The sequence below is a fragment of the Fundulus heteroclitus genome, chromosome 18 (genome assembly GCF_011125445.2).
Source record: "Fundulus heteroclitus isolate FHET01 chromosome 18, MU-UCD_Fhet_4.1, whole genome shotgun sequence".
Lineage (NCBI taxonomy): Eukaryota > Metazoa > Chordata > Actinopteri > Cyprinodontiformes > Fundulidae > Fundulus > Fundulus heteroclitus.
This window is the reverse complement of record NC_046378.1, coordinates 70992-89040: the sequence shown is the minus strand read 5'-3', so window position 1 is coordinate 89040 and position 18049 is coordinate 70992. Positions and strand designations below refer to the sequence as shown.

The 18049-nt window shown below is 45.9% G+C and overlaps 1 protein-coding gene across 7 annotated transcripts in view; it reads right to left on the bottom strand.

Annotated features, from left to right (window-relative positions):
• The window catches only part of usp32 (ubiquitin specific peptidase 32), a 66088-nt gene that overhangs the window by 2692 nt on the left and 45347 nt on the right, over positions 1-18049 (bottom strand). For 5 of the 7 annotated variants that reach the window (XM_036149421.1, XM_036149422.1, XM_036149423.1 and 2 more), the window contains 17 exons: positions 17202-17342; positions 15693-15858; positions 12717-12871; positions 11466-11547; positions 11318-11392; positions 9918-10056; positions 9718-9823; positions 9443-9616; positions 7343-7517; positions 7120-7271; positions 6161-6272; positions 5878-6059; positions 5573-5757; positions 4139-4225; positions 3807-3927; positions 1681-1872; positions 1349-1574 (listed from right to left, as the gene is read on the bottom strand). In XM_036149421.1, coding sequence (XP_036005314.1) covers positions 1349-1574; positions 1681-1872; positions 3807-3927; positions 4139-4225; positions 5573-5757; positions 5878-6059; positions 6161-6272; positions 7120-7271; positions 7343-7517; positions 9443-9616; positions 9718-9823; positions 9918-10056; positions 11318-11392; positions 11466-11547; positions 12717-12871; positions 15693-15858; positions 17202-17342 — 2470 coding nt within the window. The remainder of the gene's footprint in view (positions 1-1348; positions 1575-1680; positions 1873-3806; positions 3928-4138; positions 4226-5572; positions 5758-5877; positions 6060-6160; positions 6273-7119; positions 7272-7342; positions 7518-9442; positions 9617-9717; positions 9824-9917; positions 10057-11317; positions 11393-11465; positions 11548-12716; positions 12872-15692; positions 15859-17201; positions 17343-18049) is intronic. The other 2 variants (XM_036149425.1, XM_036149427.1) reach the window with 1 other exon arrangement.

Here is an 18049-nt window from a genome sequence, read left to right as displayed (position 1 = left end):
TTTGTCAAAAAAATCTTTTTGAGCCTGATGGTGAAAATGCTCATGGTAAAAAAATGACTGTGTTCATAAAGACCAGAGTTTAGCAGCATGGGGCTTACATTAGCATGCTTCAATAAAAAAGACCAATTCAAATTATATTGAATTCTCTAAACATAAAGACACTAAAGAGAATAGCTTATTTTCTTCTCAAGTTTTTTGTCCAAGCTGGAAATCTAAAACTTTTAATTTGTCTTGAATGGCCTGTCAACTTATCAACAGAGGAAAACAAAGAAATGAAAAAGAAATACTACCGTTGTTTACCATCCCCCCTTATGAAGAGTGCTGACAGCAGAAGACACAGAAAGGGTTGTGTCCGGGGTCAGGGAACAGAAATCTGAACACAGCTGAGACTATAAACTAAATAAATCTTGCTGAGCAAACATTCCTTGAGATGAGATTGGGTCTGAACAACCCATCATGAGCAGCTATTGCTTTACCAGCATTGGGGAAACATATAAATCTTTGAGATTCAAAGAGTTTTTGTAGCCGTTGGCTGAATGCTGCTGTGAGCTGGTTAGGTGTGGGCATGCTGGTGAACAGACAGGCTCCACACTGTCCAGCACCACAGTGGGGATATATTCAAAATAACTTCATCCTGACAAGCGTTTATATGCATGTCGTTCAGATTGTCAATCGCCATAAACCACCCCGCTCATTCGGATTATAACTTTATTCTGATTGAGCTTAATCTGATCACAACATTCCGATTGGCTTGTTTACGTGATGCATTTTTATTCCAATAGGCCCTTTATTCCGATTACTTTTGTCCATTAACAGAATTCAACTTTTCTGCTTTTTTATTCTTCTAATAATTAAGTCAACAAAAAGCAGCCCAGGAAATCCCCAAGTATGGCCGACCTAAAGCAAACAGCAGTATCCTCTGGTGGGACAGTGGGCTGCTCAGTCAGCTGTGTTTGGGACAATGGGTTCCCTTATATAGGACATTTTTGACCAATCTGTATAATCTGACCCAATCTGTATAATATTATTGAATTTGACTTTGTAAAGTGCCTTGAGATGACATGTTTCATGAATTGGCGCTATATAAATAAAATTGAATTGAATTTTTGGACCATTCCAATCCTCCTGATATCACACCTCACAGCCTCACATGCATTAGGCCCCACTCTGCTGGACACGGACTTTCCCAAGAATCAGAAAGGTGTGAACAAGTGTCGACAGACTTACTTTTGCGTGACCATGTAACAGCTGTGAAACTAGCTCGGAGCTTGGCATTTTTGTCTCGATTCATTACGCAGGAAATGTGTTTCAGACTACCAACGCCTTCTTCGGCCCCTACTGAGAGTACCTTTGGGCAGGTTGCAGAAGCCGGCTGGAGCAGAGATGGAAGAGAGGTTGTCTTCTCCGACCCTCAGCAGGTCCTCGCTCTCGCTGCGGGAGTGGAGGGAGCGGTGCTCCAGGTCTCTGGGAGCCAGAAAGGCGCTGGGGTCAAAATTCTCCCGCGGGAATTTAACAATCTTCTGAGACTTTATCCAGCGACCGTTTACAAACTGGAAGCGCTTCAGGTGGACGATCTGGAGGGAAAACCAAAACAAAAACGCGGCAGACATGCAGCGCTGTGTTTTAACACGTTACTCCATCAGATGTAAAGGCCAGCTCCATGGCTGGTGACTTCCTCACCAGTATTGGGGGCAGCCTCCAGAGGTCCAGCTTCTTGGTGGCCAGCCGGTGGGTCTTGCACTTTGAGCAGTAGTAGAGTTCATCCTCGCCCAGCTCCTCCTCGCTGGTGAAGGCCTTCAGACAGCTGTCCAGGCTGATGGGCTCAGCCTGAGCCCGGCGAGACTGCTCCACGCTGCAGTGCTCCTCCACGATCTGCACGGAGAGCACAGGGACAGCTGCTGGTGGCCTTTCCTCTAACCTCCAAACTCAGCGGCTCGGATTTGATGACAGGTATTATCTAGACGTAGAGCTTTGAGCAGTAAAGCCCTTCACTCTCACACATTTAGCTAGCGGTAAAGCAGAATACAGCAGACTCTTCTAACTCTGTTTAACCTGCTCGTCACCTACTAACCAGACAGTTACCGGACAGGAGCGCCTTCTAGACCCGCAACATCTCGCTGCTCCGCGGTTTGTTACCCGTGCAAAAGCAAAGACTCGTCAGTGTAAACTTAACTAGTTGTTCAACTGGAATTCATTAGCGCCAATATTCCTGAAGTGCATATAACACCCGGACTTCTGATTCTTCTGATAGCTCCTGATCGGGTGTATTATTGTGTTTATGTTCGCCTCGTGCTTTCCCACTAGATCAGTCTATACATGAAATGCTTACAGCTCATCCAGACCAGGACTTCCTGGCAGAGGACAAATTGTAGCTCAGTGAGACAGAAATGAAGTTTCCTAAAAACGTGACTTTCTGTTCATCTGCTGGTTCTTCTTATGCCTGACACTTCCTTCTTGGTCCTCAGCTTTATAACTTGTGATTCACATTCATTTATTTCAAACAACAATCATAATAACGCAAATCAAGGCTCATGATTTTCTGCACAGCTCCTGGAACACACCTGGGTGTGTCCTGCAGTTCAAAGGGGGAGAAAAGGACAGGATTTTACAGTGCTGTGCTGTTTGGCAACTCACATTTATTCTGTCATTGCTATTGTTCTTACAGTTATATGATTCAGATCAACAAACCAGTTTTATTATACATGTTTATGAATATGTAACAACTAGAGATATCCTGATTGATCGGCCACAGATCATTTATCTGCTGATTTCTGTGATCGGTGGATGCTGATCAGTGTTTTTTGTTGCCGATCACAACACCTGATCACCTGGACCTCTGTGCAGCGCTGACCATCTCTCCCTTACCTTTGCACTGCCTAAATCCTAAACAAGCATGTTGGCCGTGTGGAAACATGCAACGGAAAAAAACACCTCGCAGCGGAAAATGCTTCAACAGAACCAATTTAATACGACGTTTAAAGAACAAGCACTGGGCAGGCTATGAGGAGCTTTTGAGGCTGACTGTAGAAAGTGAACAGAAGACACCTGGAGCGCTCAGACGACACTTAACACAGCCCACAATATCCAACTCTCAGCCGTATGAGCGGGACAGTTTTATGGTTCTACACCGCCAGTAGCACTTACAACTAAATCAAAAAATGTACAGATAATCAGTGATATTATCAGTGACTGGCACACAAGGGTGATCGGTAACAGAACCGGCAGCATAAAACCTGACCCCATTAACAACGTATGCAGCATGTTACAAGAAGTATGTAGAAGAAGAAAGAAAAAAGGACAAGAGAAGAAAAAAATGGCGGTGAAGGCCTACATATTCAGGGAACGGCGAGGACAATAAAGGTGTAGTGACCCAGAACAACATCCAAAGCCCAGCAGGCCTCTCTTGCCTCTATGATGACATCAGTGTTTGAGACTGAACAAGAAGAAAGAGAGAGTGGGCAACAATGGCCTCCATGGAACAGATCCAAGGCCAAAGCCATTACTGACCCAAAAGAAGATTAAGGGCCATGGGTTTTCCCAGAAGGCCAGGTTGGTTTGGATAGCCTTACCTCCAGCTAATTAATGACCTCACCGTTTGAAAAAAGCTCTTTGTACTTATGAGGGTTATCTTTGGCCAACATTAACATTTGCTTAATAATCTGAAGCGTTTAAGTGTGACATGAAAAGAGAAAGCTGAAGAAACCCTTTTTCACAGCACATGTACATCTCCAGGGTAATCTTTCATTCAGCTTCTGTAGAAAGCCGCGTGTTTTATGTGCTGCTCCCAGTCTGAGTGTGCATCTTACCCTCTCCTGGGAGGTCTGGTAGCGAAGGTGCAGGGCGGTGGGGTCCCAGTCCACAGCTATATAAGCATTCCCCACAGAAGCCCGGTCCTCTGTGCACTCAATGGTGCAGCCTCTGCAGAACCTGGAACAGTACAAACACACAATTACTTCAAGAAACTCTTAGAACTATTTACTTTCAATGGGTTTGGCTGAAATTTCCTGCCCAGATGGGAGGAGTCAAACCAAATGTGATGTTTAATGTTCTGAACCTGAATGTTTGCATCAAACACGTTTCTTACGAATGCATCTGAGTGTGTGAACCAGATGTGATGCTTCCTGACCGTCAATCTTACCTGTACCAGGGACACCAAGCACACGAATTGCCATCTTTTCCCACCACCCGCAGAGTGAAGGGGTACTGGTAACCCATGCTGTCGTCACTGCAAGTTAGAAGCAGAAAAAAACAATCTGCGCTTGTGATTCTGAGCCTGATGTCACCAGAGTGTGCTTCTCAGCAGTGATGAACAAAGCAGCAGAAGCATATGGGCAGCTCTGCTCCTGACTACATGGACCCTTCCTCTTCCTACCACCCCTGGTGACAGATAAAACTAGACTGGAAAGTTCCCCATACCCGGCAAAAGGTTTTTAGTCAGAGGTTAATGCTGCGTGTCTGAGGTATACAGACCCAGCAGCGCCACCTGGTGGTCTCTCACCAGATGAGTGACTGGTAATCCGCTCTGTGCTGCTTCTTATGCTTCATGAAGCTAAGGCCAAATGAACTGAGATGTACACCCAGTTTTATTTTATATTATTGTCTTAAGCAAAATAACTTTAATATATAAAGTATTAGGATTATGGATCAGTGATAAGTCAACTTTGTTATTATTATCTTATTTACATGATTCTTTTTTTATTCTTTTTCTGGGTTTTTACACCACTAGTGGTTTCATTTAACATGTGTTGAAGGACCTCAGGCCAGAACTGAACCCGGGTCAGCCGCATCGAGGACTAAGGCCTCTGTATATTGGTCGTGTTACTACTCCAGCGCTATTAGAGCACGCCCCTATTTACATGATTCTTAAAATAATGATCTCCTACCATTCGGTTAGAGCTCAGCAAGGATTTGAAGTGAACATTTTCTTGGGAGTTCCTGCTCAGAACTTTTCACTGTTGCTGAACTTAAATGAAAATGCAGCTTCCTGGCAGAGAAAGGCTTTTTGCACATTTTTGAACGATTCCTCTCTGAAAACCCTGGTTTTGTCGTGCCTTCCAAAATTCCTCCTGGTGGGGTTGTGAGCCTGTTGCTTAATAAGACAAACAGAGACACAGAACCAGAACTTAAAACAAGGAGTCTGGTTGGATCCACTTGGCTAACATTGGGTTGCATGGATGTTCGTATTCATTGTAACCTTCTGGTTTGTTCACCATGTGATCTTCACAGGTCCAGCAAGCTTCGGCCTGTTTACCCTCCGTGCATCTGCACTAGAGACCAGAGCCGGCAGAACCAGCAGCATCACTTCCTGCTGTTACCAAGTTGGTTCTGAGACAGTAAACACAGGACGCCCTGTTGGGTCCTGTTCTGTGATTGTAGTGGTTCTGGTTGGAAATTTAATAACCTAAAGATTCCTCCTGTTAGATTCTCCCTCAGGCTTTGGCCTCGTGTGTAGAAATCTACATACTGTACAGAAATGTTGGGTTTTAGTTTCAGGAAGAGAATCTGATTGGGTTTTCATAAAGTTAGAGCTTCAATCAACAGGACCTCTTATAACCGTGCCACAGATAATTACCAGTCCTGGGCATGGTTGCTGGCCTCCTGTGGGGGCAGTGGGCTGGCCAGGCGGGACACTTGGATCCAGACGGCGTCGTACAGGTCCTTCTTACTGGTGTGGACCGTGCAGGGAACTATGAGCGGCATCCCAAACAGGCTGGGGCGGTTCTTCTGAGATGACAGGAAGTACAGCTCTGTGCGCATCTGAAAAGGGACACAAACACGCGCAGGTAACAGGTTTGCACACACCTGCATACTTCTAAACAACGGTGGCCGCTTTAAAACTGCACTGACGTGTTTGCAATACAAGGAGTGAATTCTCACCATCTTCCTGTGCATGGCGATGATGTAGCCAATGAAAGGGCTCTCCTGCACAGGTGTGATATGTCCATTGGCAACCCCGTTGACCATGGGCATCTCTGGGCTGCAAGGCACCATGGTGCCGGGCCCACCGTTGGGGATCAGGTGCCCGTTAGCAGCGGAGCCGTTAGCGGTTGGGGTGATGTCTGGTCAAATAAGACAAAAAAGGTGAAAAATGACCGAAAGAGTAGCAGATGATCATGCAGAGCTCTAGAGAATGAACAGTACACTGCTGGCAGGTTCTAACCTGTGAGCGTGGGCGAGCTCAGAGATGTTGGGGAACCAGGGACCGGGACCTCAAACGCACAGAGGAAGCCGTTGACAGAGAGGCGAACCTTCTGGTTGTCCTGAGGGAAGTTCTGGACACAGACGTTGAACACATCAGACCGCAGAAGTCCAGTAGGAGACAGTGAGTAACTGCTGCATCCTCTCCACCATAGACATCATAAACGTAGACGCCTCACTGGGCGCAGGTTTGCACGTCGACATCACCGCCATATTGTATGTGGCAGAAAGTAGTGAACGTCTATGTTCCCTGTGTATATGTTTTAAGTATTCAGATAGAACAATATAGATGGAGCTTACATATACTTGTAAAAAAATATAGAGAGATTAATTGATAGATATTGGCAGCCAGATTGGCCTTTGATCGATGTGCATATATAGATTTTGAAGTATTCTAAATAAATAGGTGTGTGTATATATATATATATATATATATATATATATATATATATATATATATATATATATATATATATATAAATATAAATAAAGAGAGAGAGAAATATATGTATGTGTTATGAATATAAAAAAAGTGGTAATATTATGGGAAAAACGTCATATTATGACAATTAAGGTGGAACATTTCCAGAATAGTTACAGTTTGCAGAACTATCTTAGTCCTGGAGTAAAAGGGCCAGGTTAGATTCTTAGATTATTTTTATTCTTTACGAATATAAAGTCAGGAGAATGAAGCCAAGAGGGATACAAAATAAACTTGTAATATTACAAAAATAAAGATATTACGAATATAAAGTAAATTCTGAGATTAAAGTCCCTCTGAGACTGTTTAAGTGACTGAATCTAACTGCAGATTTGCCACATTCAACATGGCGGACGCTCTGACGCATCCCCAGCATAGGCAGAACCCGCCCAACGAGGCGTCTAGGTTTATGATGTCTATGCTCACCACCATGTGACTACCTTGATGTTGGAAGCATGGACCTCAGCCAGGAGGATCTGCTCAGGCTTCAGGCTGCACAGCTCGCTCAGCAGTTTCTTCAGCCCTGTGTACTTCTCATCCATGTTCAACCTCAGACCGTACCGCACAGGCGTGGAGCCGTCCAGCTTGATGACTGCAGACACGACACAGAAAATGATTCTGGGCGTTTTCCCCCAAAGGAGCCCTTCTCCACAGCGTACTCACCGGTGATCTCCAGATGCATGGAGCTGTCCATGGGCAGAGGCAGAGACAGGAAGTTGAAGGGGTCGAAGCGGGCGCTGATGTGACCGCAGGTTTTACACTTCACCTGGGACTTGAGTTGGCCGTGGAACAGATCCACTACGATGGAGCGGTTCCTGCGAAGGTGGTTCTCCCAGGCCTGCAGAAGGAGAGACGTTGACACGGAGGTAACAACGTTAGCGCTGTTAGAACAGCAGCAGCTATTTAAGCAACGCTCTCTGATACCGACGCAGGAGTGATCCAGCCATTAAGAGAACGAGACGCTTTGACTTGGGGCGGACTGAGTTGGAAAAGAAAAATGCACTTAGCTTCCTCTGATTTTGAGGAGTTTCTGTCCAGTTGAAAGAGTTTAAATATCTTATTCTTTTCCATTGATTAGGTTTAACATTTTATTTAAAATAAGTATGAGAACAACATCTGCAGTGATGTGGACACTGCTGTCATCTTTAAAACCTTCCTTTTTACCGGCAGAAAAATTAAATCCTGTTGATTTCATTACAAAATGTGCTGCCTTCACATCAGAGGCTAAACTCTGCTGAACTTTTAAATATCTGCTCTGTGATTTCAGCCTTTCGCTCGCCGTACGTCTACAGCTAGGTTCAACAGTGCGTTCAACAACAACTCTACCAAAAATGCCATCCAGTAAAACCCCGGGACACCATAGATACTCTACCGCCTCCTGGTGGCTGCCCTTGGCATCTTTCACGCCTCGCCTCCAGACAGTTACCAGGGAAACTAACTGCACTGTGACCGCATCTTACATTTCTACATAAGTATTAGAAATTAGGTAGAGGGAGGGATCATTCACTCTACTGAATAATACGTTTGAACATTACCAGCTTTGTCTGTATCAGGACATACTAAAAAAAATATTGCCTCTTTATCAGGTTCTCCAATAATTTACACACAACATTATTTGCATAAAAATCCACATCATCCTTTTTAGTAAGAACTGCATCCAGCAGTGGCTCCTGCTCTATAAAAGCACAGGATTTGCTGCTTTGGAGCATCCAGCTGTGCTGATGTAATGCACCCCTGGATGGAATAGCATCAGCAGTTAGTTCAAGAACCAAGGGATGCTCCTCATCAGTCTAGGAAGTGTTCTGAGCGTATTTCCAAGCTGCCGGCTTTGAACACTTTTTTACGAGGAGAAAGCGTCTGAGACACATAGAAAAATTCTCCCAGATGTTCCCCGAGGTCAGACTGTGGAACGCTGAGCGAAAGCTCAGAGCGCCATCTTCAGCTCTACAGGCCTCATTAGAGCGGTAAACGTTCTGGAGAATCCACTTAGAAGAAGGCTGAGCAATCGGGGTTTCACTGGAAGGGTTGCCAGGAGGAAGCCCCTTCTCTCTGCAGCAATTTCCCTCTGGGATTATTAAAGTATGTCTGATTCTGATTGTCTTCTGAGACGATGTCAGACGGATGAAAGCTAAATGGAGAGCTTTTCACTGGGCTCAGGCGGTGCACACCTCACCGTTAACTGGCAAGCATGGATGGGTGATGACCTGGGCTGGTTCTGCAGCCACGTGTGGTTCTGTGACCTGCTGATCATTCAGTGTTTGGCTTCACAATAATAAAAGTGTGGAATCTGGTGAGTTTTTTACCTGCTTTTCACACCTGTCTATAACTATTATTGTGTCCTGACACATGAAACTCTAGGAAGAGGGTGTACTTTCTTTTTACTATGACTGTATATTAATGATAAACATGATAACAGCCTGATAGTATAAACACACCAACTCTTTCTTCTTTTACTTGCTTGAAATGATCATCCTTCTCCAGGTTTTTAAGCCTCACAGAAACAAACCAGGTAGTCTAGTGACACCATGACGTCTGTGAGTCAGTTGGAGAAAAAACAAACTCATTCATCCCAAACGTCTCCCTGCTAGAATCTAGATAGAGCTCTGGATTCATTCATTCGGAGATGATGCTCTTGGAGGAAATAGATTTTTTTTTTAAAGCATGTGATCTGCCTCTACATTTAAACAACTTAGGAAAAGGAGTGTAAAGCTGAAGCCCCTCTCTCTGCCCGTGTAGCTAAAGACGGAACCAGAGACAGCTGACCTCAGAAGCCACCTCCCAGTCCGGCCGCCCGTCGCTGTCCTTCAGCTCCACGTAAGGCTTCTCGTGGACCCGGTTCAGATCTTCATGGAGGCCATCCAGGAGGAACGCCAGTAGCTCCTGGGAGTCCTGCTGCTGGAAGCCGTTGAAACGAGGGGCATACTTTGCTATCGTCCACTGCCGAGAGAAGAAGACGAGCTGTAAACACCAACGGCAGCAGAAAGGCGCGGCGTCTCGCATGACTCCAGTTTGCTAGGCAGACAGGAAGGAAGCTTCACCCTGAGCTTGAGCGGCGCCACGCTCTTCTGCGTCCCACTCCACAGCTCCATCACCAGGTCTCCGTAACACTTGGCCATGTGCCCTCTCATCCCGATGGGGTTGGTCCTGTCAGGCAAACGGCACAGGGTGAGCACAGGGTGAGCACGGAGTAAACACTCAGGACGAGCCGGCACGAGCCGGGCAGGAAGGGAGAGAGCACCTGTTGAGCTCGTAGAGGTGTCTTCCTGACAGGAAGTAGTCCGACAGAGGCTTGGTGTTGCTCACACACTGAATGCTGGAGTTCATGAAGCAGGTGTTGCCGAGGTTACTGAGGCCCGTCGCTCCTTTCTCCGTAGGAACTAGGAAGGAGAAAACATGCGTTTAGAGTCCTAAGACTACAGCAGCCAAAGAAATAACATGCTCAACACGAGGAGCTTAGTCACTGAGTCAAACTGCTGTTTTCAGCCGTAAACTAAAGTCATTGGTGAAAAAGAAACATTTGCTCCTGTCAAAAACCTTCCTAACAATAACTCTGAGAGAACAGCTTTATCATAGCATCCGCCTGAATCAGGTGGTCAGGAGAAGAAAGCTGCTGCACATCAGAGATGATGCTACCCGGGTCCTGCAGAAGTGAGCAGGTAAAAAAGCAGCACCTGCCTGAGCTGCTACTAAACCTTTGATGGCTGAGGAGTTTTAGCTTAAACAACTCCTGTTCTCCAGTCAGAGGGCAGATTGGCTGCTGCCTGCTGCATTTACTGCAGAGAACGTCACACCATGGCCGCAGGCAAACACCATCCCTTCAAACCCAAATAAACTGACATCTGACTTCAGAGACCCAGCATCTGACAGTAAAATGATTGTTTCCGGGTAAACAGCAGCTGGAGCATTAAATCAATGAAAAAGGAGGAGGAGGAGGAGGAAGAAGAGGAGGAAGTGTCACATGGGGGTCATTCATAGCCAGAAGACCCAGCAGAGGAGCTGGAGTGGTCAGATTCCTATCCAGGAATCTCATATTCTTAAATCTTGAGAGGGAGTGGTGTCCTAGTGGATAGAGCCGCTTACATCTTGGAGAGGCTCTAAAGGTTGACGGTTCAAAACTCAGGCTGTCACTCTGGGTCCCTGAGCGAGACCCTTGACCCCAGATTGATCCCTGTGGGCCCCTCAGGGTGGCAGCACGTTTCCCCCTAAGGGAGGGGGTTCCCCTCTCTGGGATTATAAAGGGAAATATTGATTTTATCTTCTCTGATGTTTCATTTGCTTCCCATTTGTTTGGCTCCCTCACAGCTGATTTGACATTCTCCTGACCAACGACACGTCCAGCAGAGTCAGATTCTCTGGAGAGATCCCGCTCTGACTCCAGCTGCTACCCCCAGCCTGGTTGTCAGCGTTTCCTCCTGATCCTCCTCTTTTCACAGAAGCTAATTACAGGAGGATCAGCACCAGCAGGCGCTTTCTACTCATCGATGGACTGATGTCTCCGCTGGATGTTGGCGACGTGATCCTGCTGGAGATGTCCATGTTCTAGATGATGTGTGAAATCATGCTAAGCCTGCTGGCCGCGGTGACTGAATGATGCCTCTTCAAATCACACCCTGATCCCAGAGAGCTGCTTTTACTGACCTTTGTGTCTGTCCATTTTACTGCTGTTGGCGATGAAGGACATCTCCTCAGGCCAGCTCATGTCTTTGTTCCTGACTGTGGACAAACAAACAGATATTGCATGTGTCCTTCATGACTCAGCCATTCTCAGGAGGAGCGCCTCTCATACCCTCAATAACCAGCTGCTGCTCATCCAGGATCTTCAGACTTTCCAGAGTGTGGTCTTCATCATCAAGGAGGGTGAGGTAGTTCTAAAGCACAAGCGTTGGATGAGAGTTGCTTTAATTAAAACATGTGACCTCAAAGCCAAATAAACGTGCCATAAAAATGCTTCAAAGATATACAACCTGCAAAAAGGTGAAGTAAAAGTTGAAATGAGTGTATCTGTCCTTGATTTGAGCAGGTAAGTAAGATTATCTGCCAATGGAATCACATTTTTGCATTTAAAATAGGAACAACTCATCTCCATCTTCTTAGTTCAAGTGCAGGATGTCTTATTATCTTATTTTAGGGGTCAAAACATTCCATTGGCAGATCATCTTATTTACCTGCTCAAATCAAGGACAAATACACTCATTTCAAGAAAATTGTACTAACATTTAGTTCCGTTTTCTGCAGTGCAAGGAAAAAATCCACTCTATACAGAAGGTCATACCACAGCAACCATTACAAAAGTTTTTATTTTATTTTATAATTTACTGCTTTAAAACCTATGGACTGAAAGCCTTTCACTGAGATACCAGAGAAAGTGTCTGGAGATTTCTCCAGATGTAAGGAGCACAGAGTACAATAGCCCAACCCCCCTGTGTCGCTACACACTGCCAGTCAGCTGGCTGAAACAAAGTACTTTTCTTTGTTTAGGAGAAAAACAAATCATACAAAAAGACAAACATTCATAAATTGGAAATAAAGCAGTGCCACTTTCCACCCAGGCAAATAATATGTTGGTTTGCTAGAATCAGGGCGCGGCTGAATAAACATGTTACATTTTACCTCCTGTGTTCCCCTAGAACTGTGGAGAAGGTGTTCATATTAAAATAAAGTAAACCTAAACAACCATCTCCAATACAAGTTAACATTTTCCCTTTAGAGTTGCACTCAGAACTGATCTGATCTCGCATTTATTGTAAATGTTAGCATATGTCTATGTATCAAAATAAGAATAAATAAACCTTACAGATAACATTAATATTACTGCAGTAGTCCATACGTTAGATCATTCTCTCAGCAGACAGAATAACTGCTGCTTTCCTGCACCAGGTCCACTCTTTTCTAGATTCAAACGGCCAACAAACCAACAAACGTAGGTTTGATGGAGCAGTCTTGGCGCTAAGGAGGAGGTTAAGATACGAGCCAGGTTCTATCAACAAGCATCTCTGCCAGCTATAAATGCTGAACATGAGCAGAGATCTTTGCCAACCTCGCTGTTGTAGAGCCAGAGCCTCATGTCCTCCTCCTTGATGCGGAGCCTCTGTGACAGGTACAGGTGGATGTCCTTGATGGTGGCCACGCGGCTGAAGCAGCCGGTATAAGCCAGCATCCTCTTCAGAGGAGCGTTTGGCGATGGGACGTTTCCTGGGAGAATAAAAAAAAAAAAAAAAAAAAAAACATTTAGCCACGGACCCAAACACAAGAGAAACCCCCCATGATGATCAGGAGATAAGACCAAACCAGAACCAGACCAACACACAAGCTCACAGATGCAACTGCCATCAGCTGATTGAGGATTAGTTGTAAGAAAGCAGCAAGAAAAAGGCTTGTTGGTCAATCAGTGCAGGCTTGATTGGTCAAATAATCAGCAAATCAACTTGGTGAATTCAGGACTCGGTGAAATCAAACACAAGCTAATCAATTAGTCCTGTTATTCATTCAACATGATGGTGATTAAAAATAAATATGAAGAAATCTGGTAGTCTCCTTCCCACCTGCACAGCTTTGCTTTTCTACCATTGCACGCTATGAAGCAGCCCGTTTATCCTGCACGTAATTTGATCCGCGTTCGATATTCCTCCCAAGGGTCTCAGTGCCCAGGCAGTAATGACAGAGCGAGTGAACGTGGAAGCCGGCGCTGTTCTGGGGCAGAAACCGGATCTGATGACACGATTTGGAAGAGCGCGCTCTCCTACGGAGCATCCCGAACTCCATTAGGGCCCAAATGACTTCCCAAAGGTCCAGAGAATCTCAGCTCTTCATCAGCAGAGAAATGAAACACCCAGGTGAAGTGAAGCTATTCTCATTATGCAGGAGGATCCAAACAGGCTCTGTACCATCAAATGTCCCTTTATCGGCAGAACAGCAGCAGGGATAGTTTGTTTCTTTTCATCAGAAAGCCGTGTTTATTTCTGCTGTAAAAGTGTTGTAGCAAGAACTCCAGCTACAGTAACGCGGCTCATTGGTGCCCTTTAACCTTTGCTCAGGCTGCCAGGACACACCTCGGTGTGTTTTACTGGGACTTCATGTGATAAACTAACACAACATAATTGTGAAGTGAAAGGAAAAGAACACATGGCTTTGTTTTACTTTGATACCCCTAAATAGAAGCAGTGCAGCCGGTTACCTTCAGATGGGATGGAATCAGTAAATACAGACCGTCTGCGTTTAATTTAATCTCAGCGTAAATCCAGCGGTCCAGTTTCTGGGCTCAGAGGATCATCAGAGAACACTAGCGAACAAACAGCATCATGACGACCAAGGATCATTCAGAAAACGATCTCCAAGCTTGGAACATCTGCCAGAGCTCTGTTCAGTGCCTCATCTGAGCATAGAGAGAGGATGGAGCTGCTGCTGGCCTACTGAGACAAGGCTGCCCATGTAAACTGAGAAGCAATGCTGCACCTCACCCTGAACGCACCGTTTCACAGAGAAACATGGCGGTGGCAGCATTACGGGGGAATGTTTTTCTTCAGCAGGCGCAGGAAAGCTGGTCAGAGAAGATGGGAAGATGGATTCAGCTGAAAAGAAAGCAGCGCTGGAAGAAACCCTGTTTCTCCAAAACGCCTGACCTGTAAAAACAGAACTAAAAATAAGTAAACTTTTCTTAAAATGAGTGTACCTGTCCTTGATTTTAGCAGGTAAATAAGATGATCTGCCAATGGACAAAGATTTTTGCACTTAAAACAGGAACAATTCATCTCCATCGTCTCATTTCAAGTGCAGGATGTCTAATTATCTTATTTTAGGGGACAAAATACTCATTCCATTGGCAGATAATATAATCTACCTGCTCAAATCAAGGACAAAAAAATCGAATTTTAAGAAAATTTTACTTATTTTTAGGTCCGTTTTTGCAGTGTGAGACAGAGGTTCACCTACCAGCTTGATGACTTTAGAATGGCTCAATTGAAGTCCAGACGTAAATCTAATCAATAATCTACATTAGCATTGCTCTTCACAGATGCTATTCAGCCAGTCTGACTGAGCTTGAGTCACTTGCAAAGAAGAACGAGCAACAATTTAAGTTTTGAAATGTGCAAAGCTGGTAGGTAAACTGCAGCATCAAACTAAAACTATGCATCCTTTCCCTCTGATTCACGCTAGCGCACAGCGTTGTGCTAGCCTCGTGAGACCATCCTGATCTCGCGAGCTTTCAAGGTTTCACTCACAGATCAGTCTGGCTACTCTCCGTTAAAGAAAATTTGGAGCCGTTCACCAAACGAACGTCCAATCAGCGTTGGCTTTGAGGCGGGTTGAGGTGTGACGCAACCGGAAGCGTGACAGTTCAGTCTAAAGAACATGGCGACTTCAGCCGATGAAACTAGCGTTAGCGTGGCTATCGAGCAAGTTTTATCGGAATTACAGAGTATTTCTTTGCTGAGCTAACGAGCCTTTACCTGCAGCAGCAAGAGTAGCTTGGCTTGTGGTTGTGTTTTTGTCGTCGCTCTGTTACGAGCGACCACGAATCTGATTGGTTTATTTGGCCCGTCTATCACCAACATAGGCCAATCAGCTAACCAGTATTTTCGCCCCTTCCCAAAATTACTTCAACGGAAGGTTTCCAGATGGATATGCGGAGCAAATCTATCTGGCGGCGTCAGGTTAGCGTGCTGCTTTATCATACAAACTCAGTAAAGTCAGTTTTAGTGTGTGGCTGTACTGTGACGGCTCTTTTGCAAGGCCCTGTAAACCTAGCTGTGCTTTCTAATAGTAGTCAGGTTCAGACGTCTTTCAGATACTGTTATGACATCACCGCAAAGCTGTGCAGGTGGGAATAGCCAAATCATTAAACTTTCAGAACCATTAGCCTGCCATGGGCCACTGGGCCGTCCCCCGGGCCTCTCCACAGTTCTGCCTGGCTTGGATCAGTCCACACAGGGAAGATTAACGGTGGGAGATGCGGGATTGCTCAGGGAAGCATTGATCGACGGCTTGCTCTGGTCTTGCTGCAGGCTTACGTTACCTCTTGGTGGGGGCAAATACGGTGGGAACATTCGCAGGCTGGTCATACCCATATTGACCCAGATGTTGGACTGGGGGGAGCGCGTGGCGGGCTGCTGGCGGAGGAAGAGGAGGTAGCGGGGGAAGAGCTCCAGCTCTGCTTGACCAGTCTTGCTTTGCAGGATTACCTGTAGGGGTGGAGAGGAAAGTTAAAGAAGGAAGAGTCCCACAGAGAGCAGCGTGATGGTACAAGGCATAACATTCTGGTTCAGCCAGGCTTGTTCTGAGGAGAGAGCAGCTTTCTGTAAATCTAGGCCATGAAGTTCAGCTCGTCTACGACAGCACACACACAGCAGAGGTTCCCTTACCACCGGGCCTCAGACCGGTACCAGGCCTTTGATCCATAGGTACCACGCAGCATTTAACAAATACGGACGGTCGTTTTGGTGGTACTGACCAGTGGAGCGTGCCAGCAGTTTTATTTTGAACAACCCAGAAAGCATCCGTGTGCTTCTGTCTGTGCGTTTGACGAGTATTAAGATACGGCAAGCATGAGCTGCAGGAGGGAGCATCGGGTCCAGTCCAACGGTCTGCTGCTTTCACGGTTGGACCATGTCCACCATCATCCACAGCAGCAAAGTTTACCATCACCGCTTTGCATCAAAGCATAGGGAGGAAGCTGCTGCTAAAAATACTACCTGGAAGAGAACAGTACAACCCTGATCATCAGGAACGTGAAGGTCAGCGGTTAAGCTGGTAAAGAAGGCGGATTCTGGAGGTCCTAGCGCCTAACCAGAGGCAGGATGCTCTATACCAGAGTGTGGTAGAGAATGGTGTGGCTACCTGTGCAGCGCTTACTTAGCATCAGCAGCTAGCGGGTGTGAAGCTATATACATGCGATGGGAGGATAAAGCTTCTGGACAAAGGTGTCGTAGGTCACCTCTGTCCAGGATAAACATCAGGGACAGACAGAAACTCTACAGGAAGGACAGCAGAGAACTGAGGCAGACTTATTTTCTCCAGTAGCTCCTCCTCCTAAAGGATTTGGATGTAATTTGTCAGGGGGGGGGGGGGGGGGGGGAGGACTGACGGCGCCACCGTGAGTCCTGTGTGGTCCCGACAGAGGAGCATCTTGACTGAATCTTCCAGGAGGGTGGGCTGACGAACAGAACCACGCTCTTTTGAAGTTTTGGAACTTCTGCAATGATTTCAATTCTTTTTTAGCTGCCCAACAAAACATAGAAGGAAAAAATAAGAAAAACTAAAATCACTGAAGGAAGGAAAAATGCGTGTCCCTGCTAAACCTGTGGGCCAGGTTTTTCTTCTTCTTTGTTTTAGTTAGAAGCAAATCTGCAAACCAGGAGGCCACAAATGACCCGCTTAGATGACTAATAAAGTTGTTTGGATTTGAACCTGGAAAGGGTCAGTTTGTCAGCCTTGGAGACGTTTCCTGCTCTGGTTTTTACAGCGCACAGGGCGCTAGCAGGGTGTAGAGGTAACGACACCGGGCTGGTGCGCTCGCTTCACTCACCGGCCGCGGCAGGCTGAGGTTGGCACCGTACCAGTGGTAGAGGGCCCGCCACACTGGCTCCGGCACCACCTCAAAGTCTCTACCAGGCACCAGCTGCAAGGATCGCCTCAGCCTGCCACCCTCCATGGTTAATGTAGGGGCCTGCAGGGGACAAAGCACAGCAAATACATAAGCATGGACCACCAAAAACACACACACACACACACACACACAAAAAAACGCTGTTCTGTCGCTTCTAATTACACATAACAGTCAGAGACAGTGTCCGCCTGCTATGTACAAGCTGGCAGCCTTCTATTATTACAATAAACAGCAGAGATAAAAACTAAATGGAAACGCCATCTGGTTCCAGACAACAACAAAACAACAAACGACAACCTCTGCTACCAAACTAAAAATCAAGCTGCAAAGTGGAACCTATTCTTAAGCACTTTGTGTTTAATTTCTGTTGACCAAAGCAAAAGCGTTCCTTAATTATCAAAAGCGTGGATGATATAGTTGTCTGACTGTAAGGTGACCCTGCGGTGGACGGCGTCATCCTGGAGTCGTCTCTGAGGCAGCGCAGCTTCCACTCTCAGATGTCAGACATGCCCAGCAGAAAAGCTGACCACAGGCCCGTGGGAAGCCGTTCACCATCGACTAAAGCACCGCTCTCTATCCAGGTCACCAAAGGCCAAAAGGTACAAATCTGACCTGCGGTCCTTTGCTGCATGTCTCTCCCCTTCTTCCGCCCCTTTCCTGTCAGTCTACTGTCAATAAAAAGCGAGCCACTAGATGCTGCAAAAAATCTAAAAAATAAAAAAAATGTCGGGCTTAATTATAAAGTCTAATGAAAAGGAAATACAGTT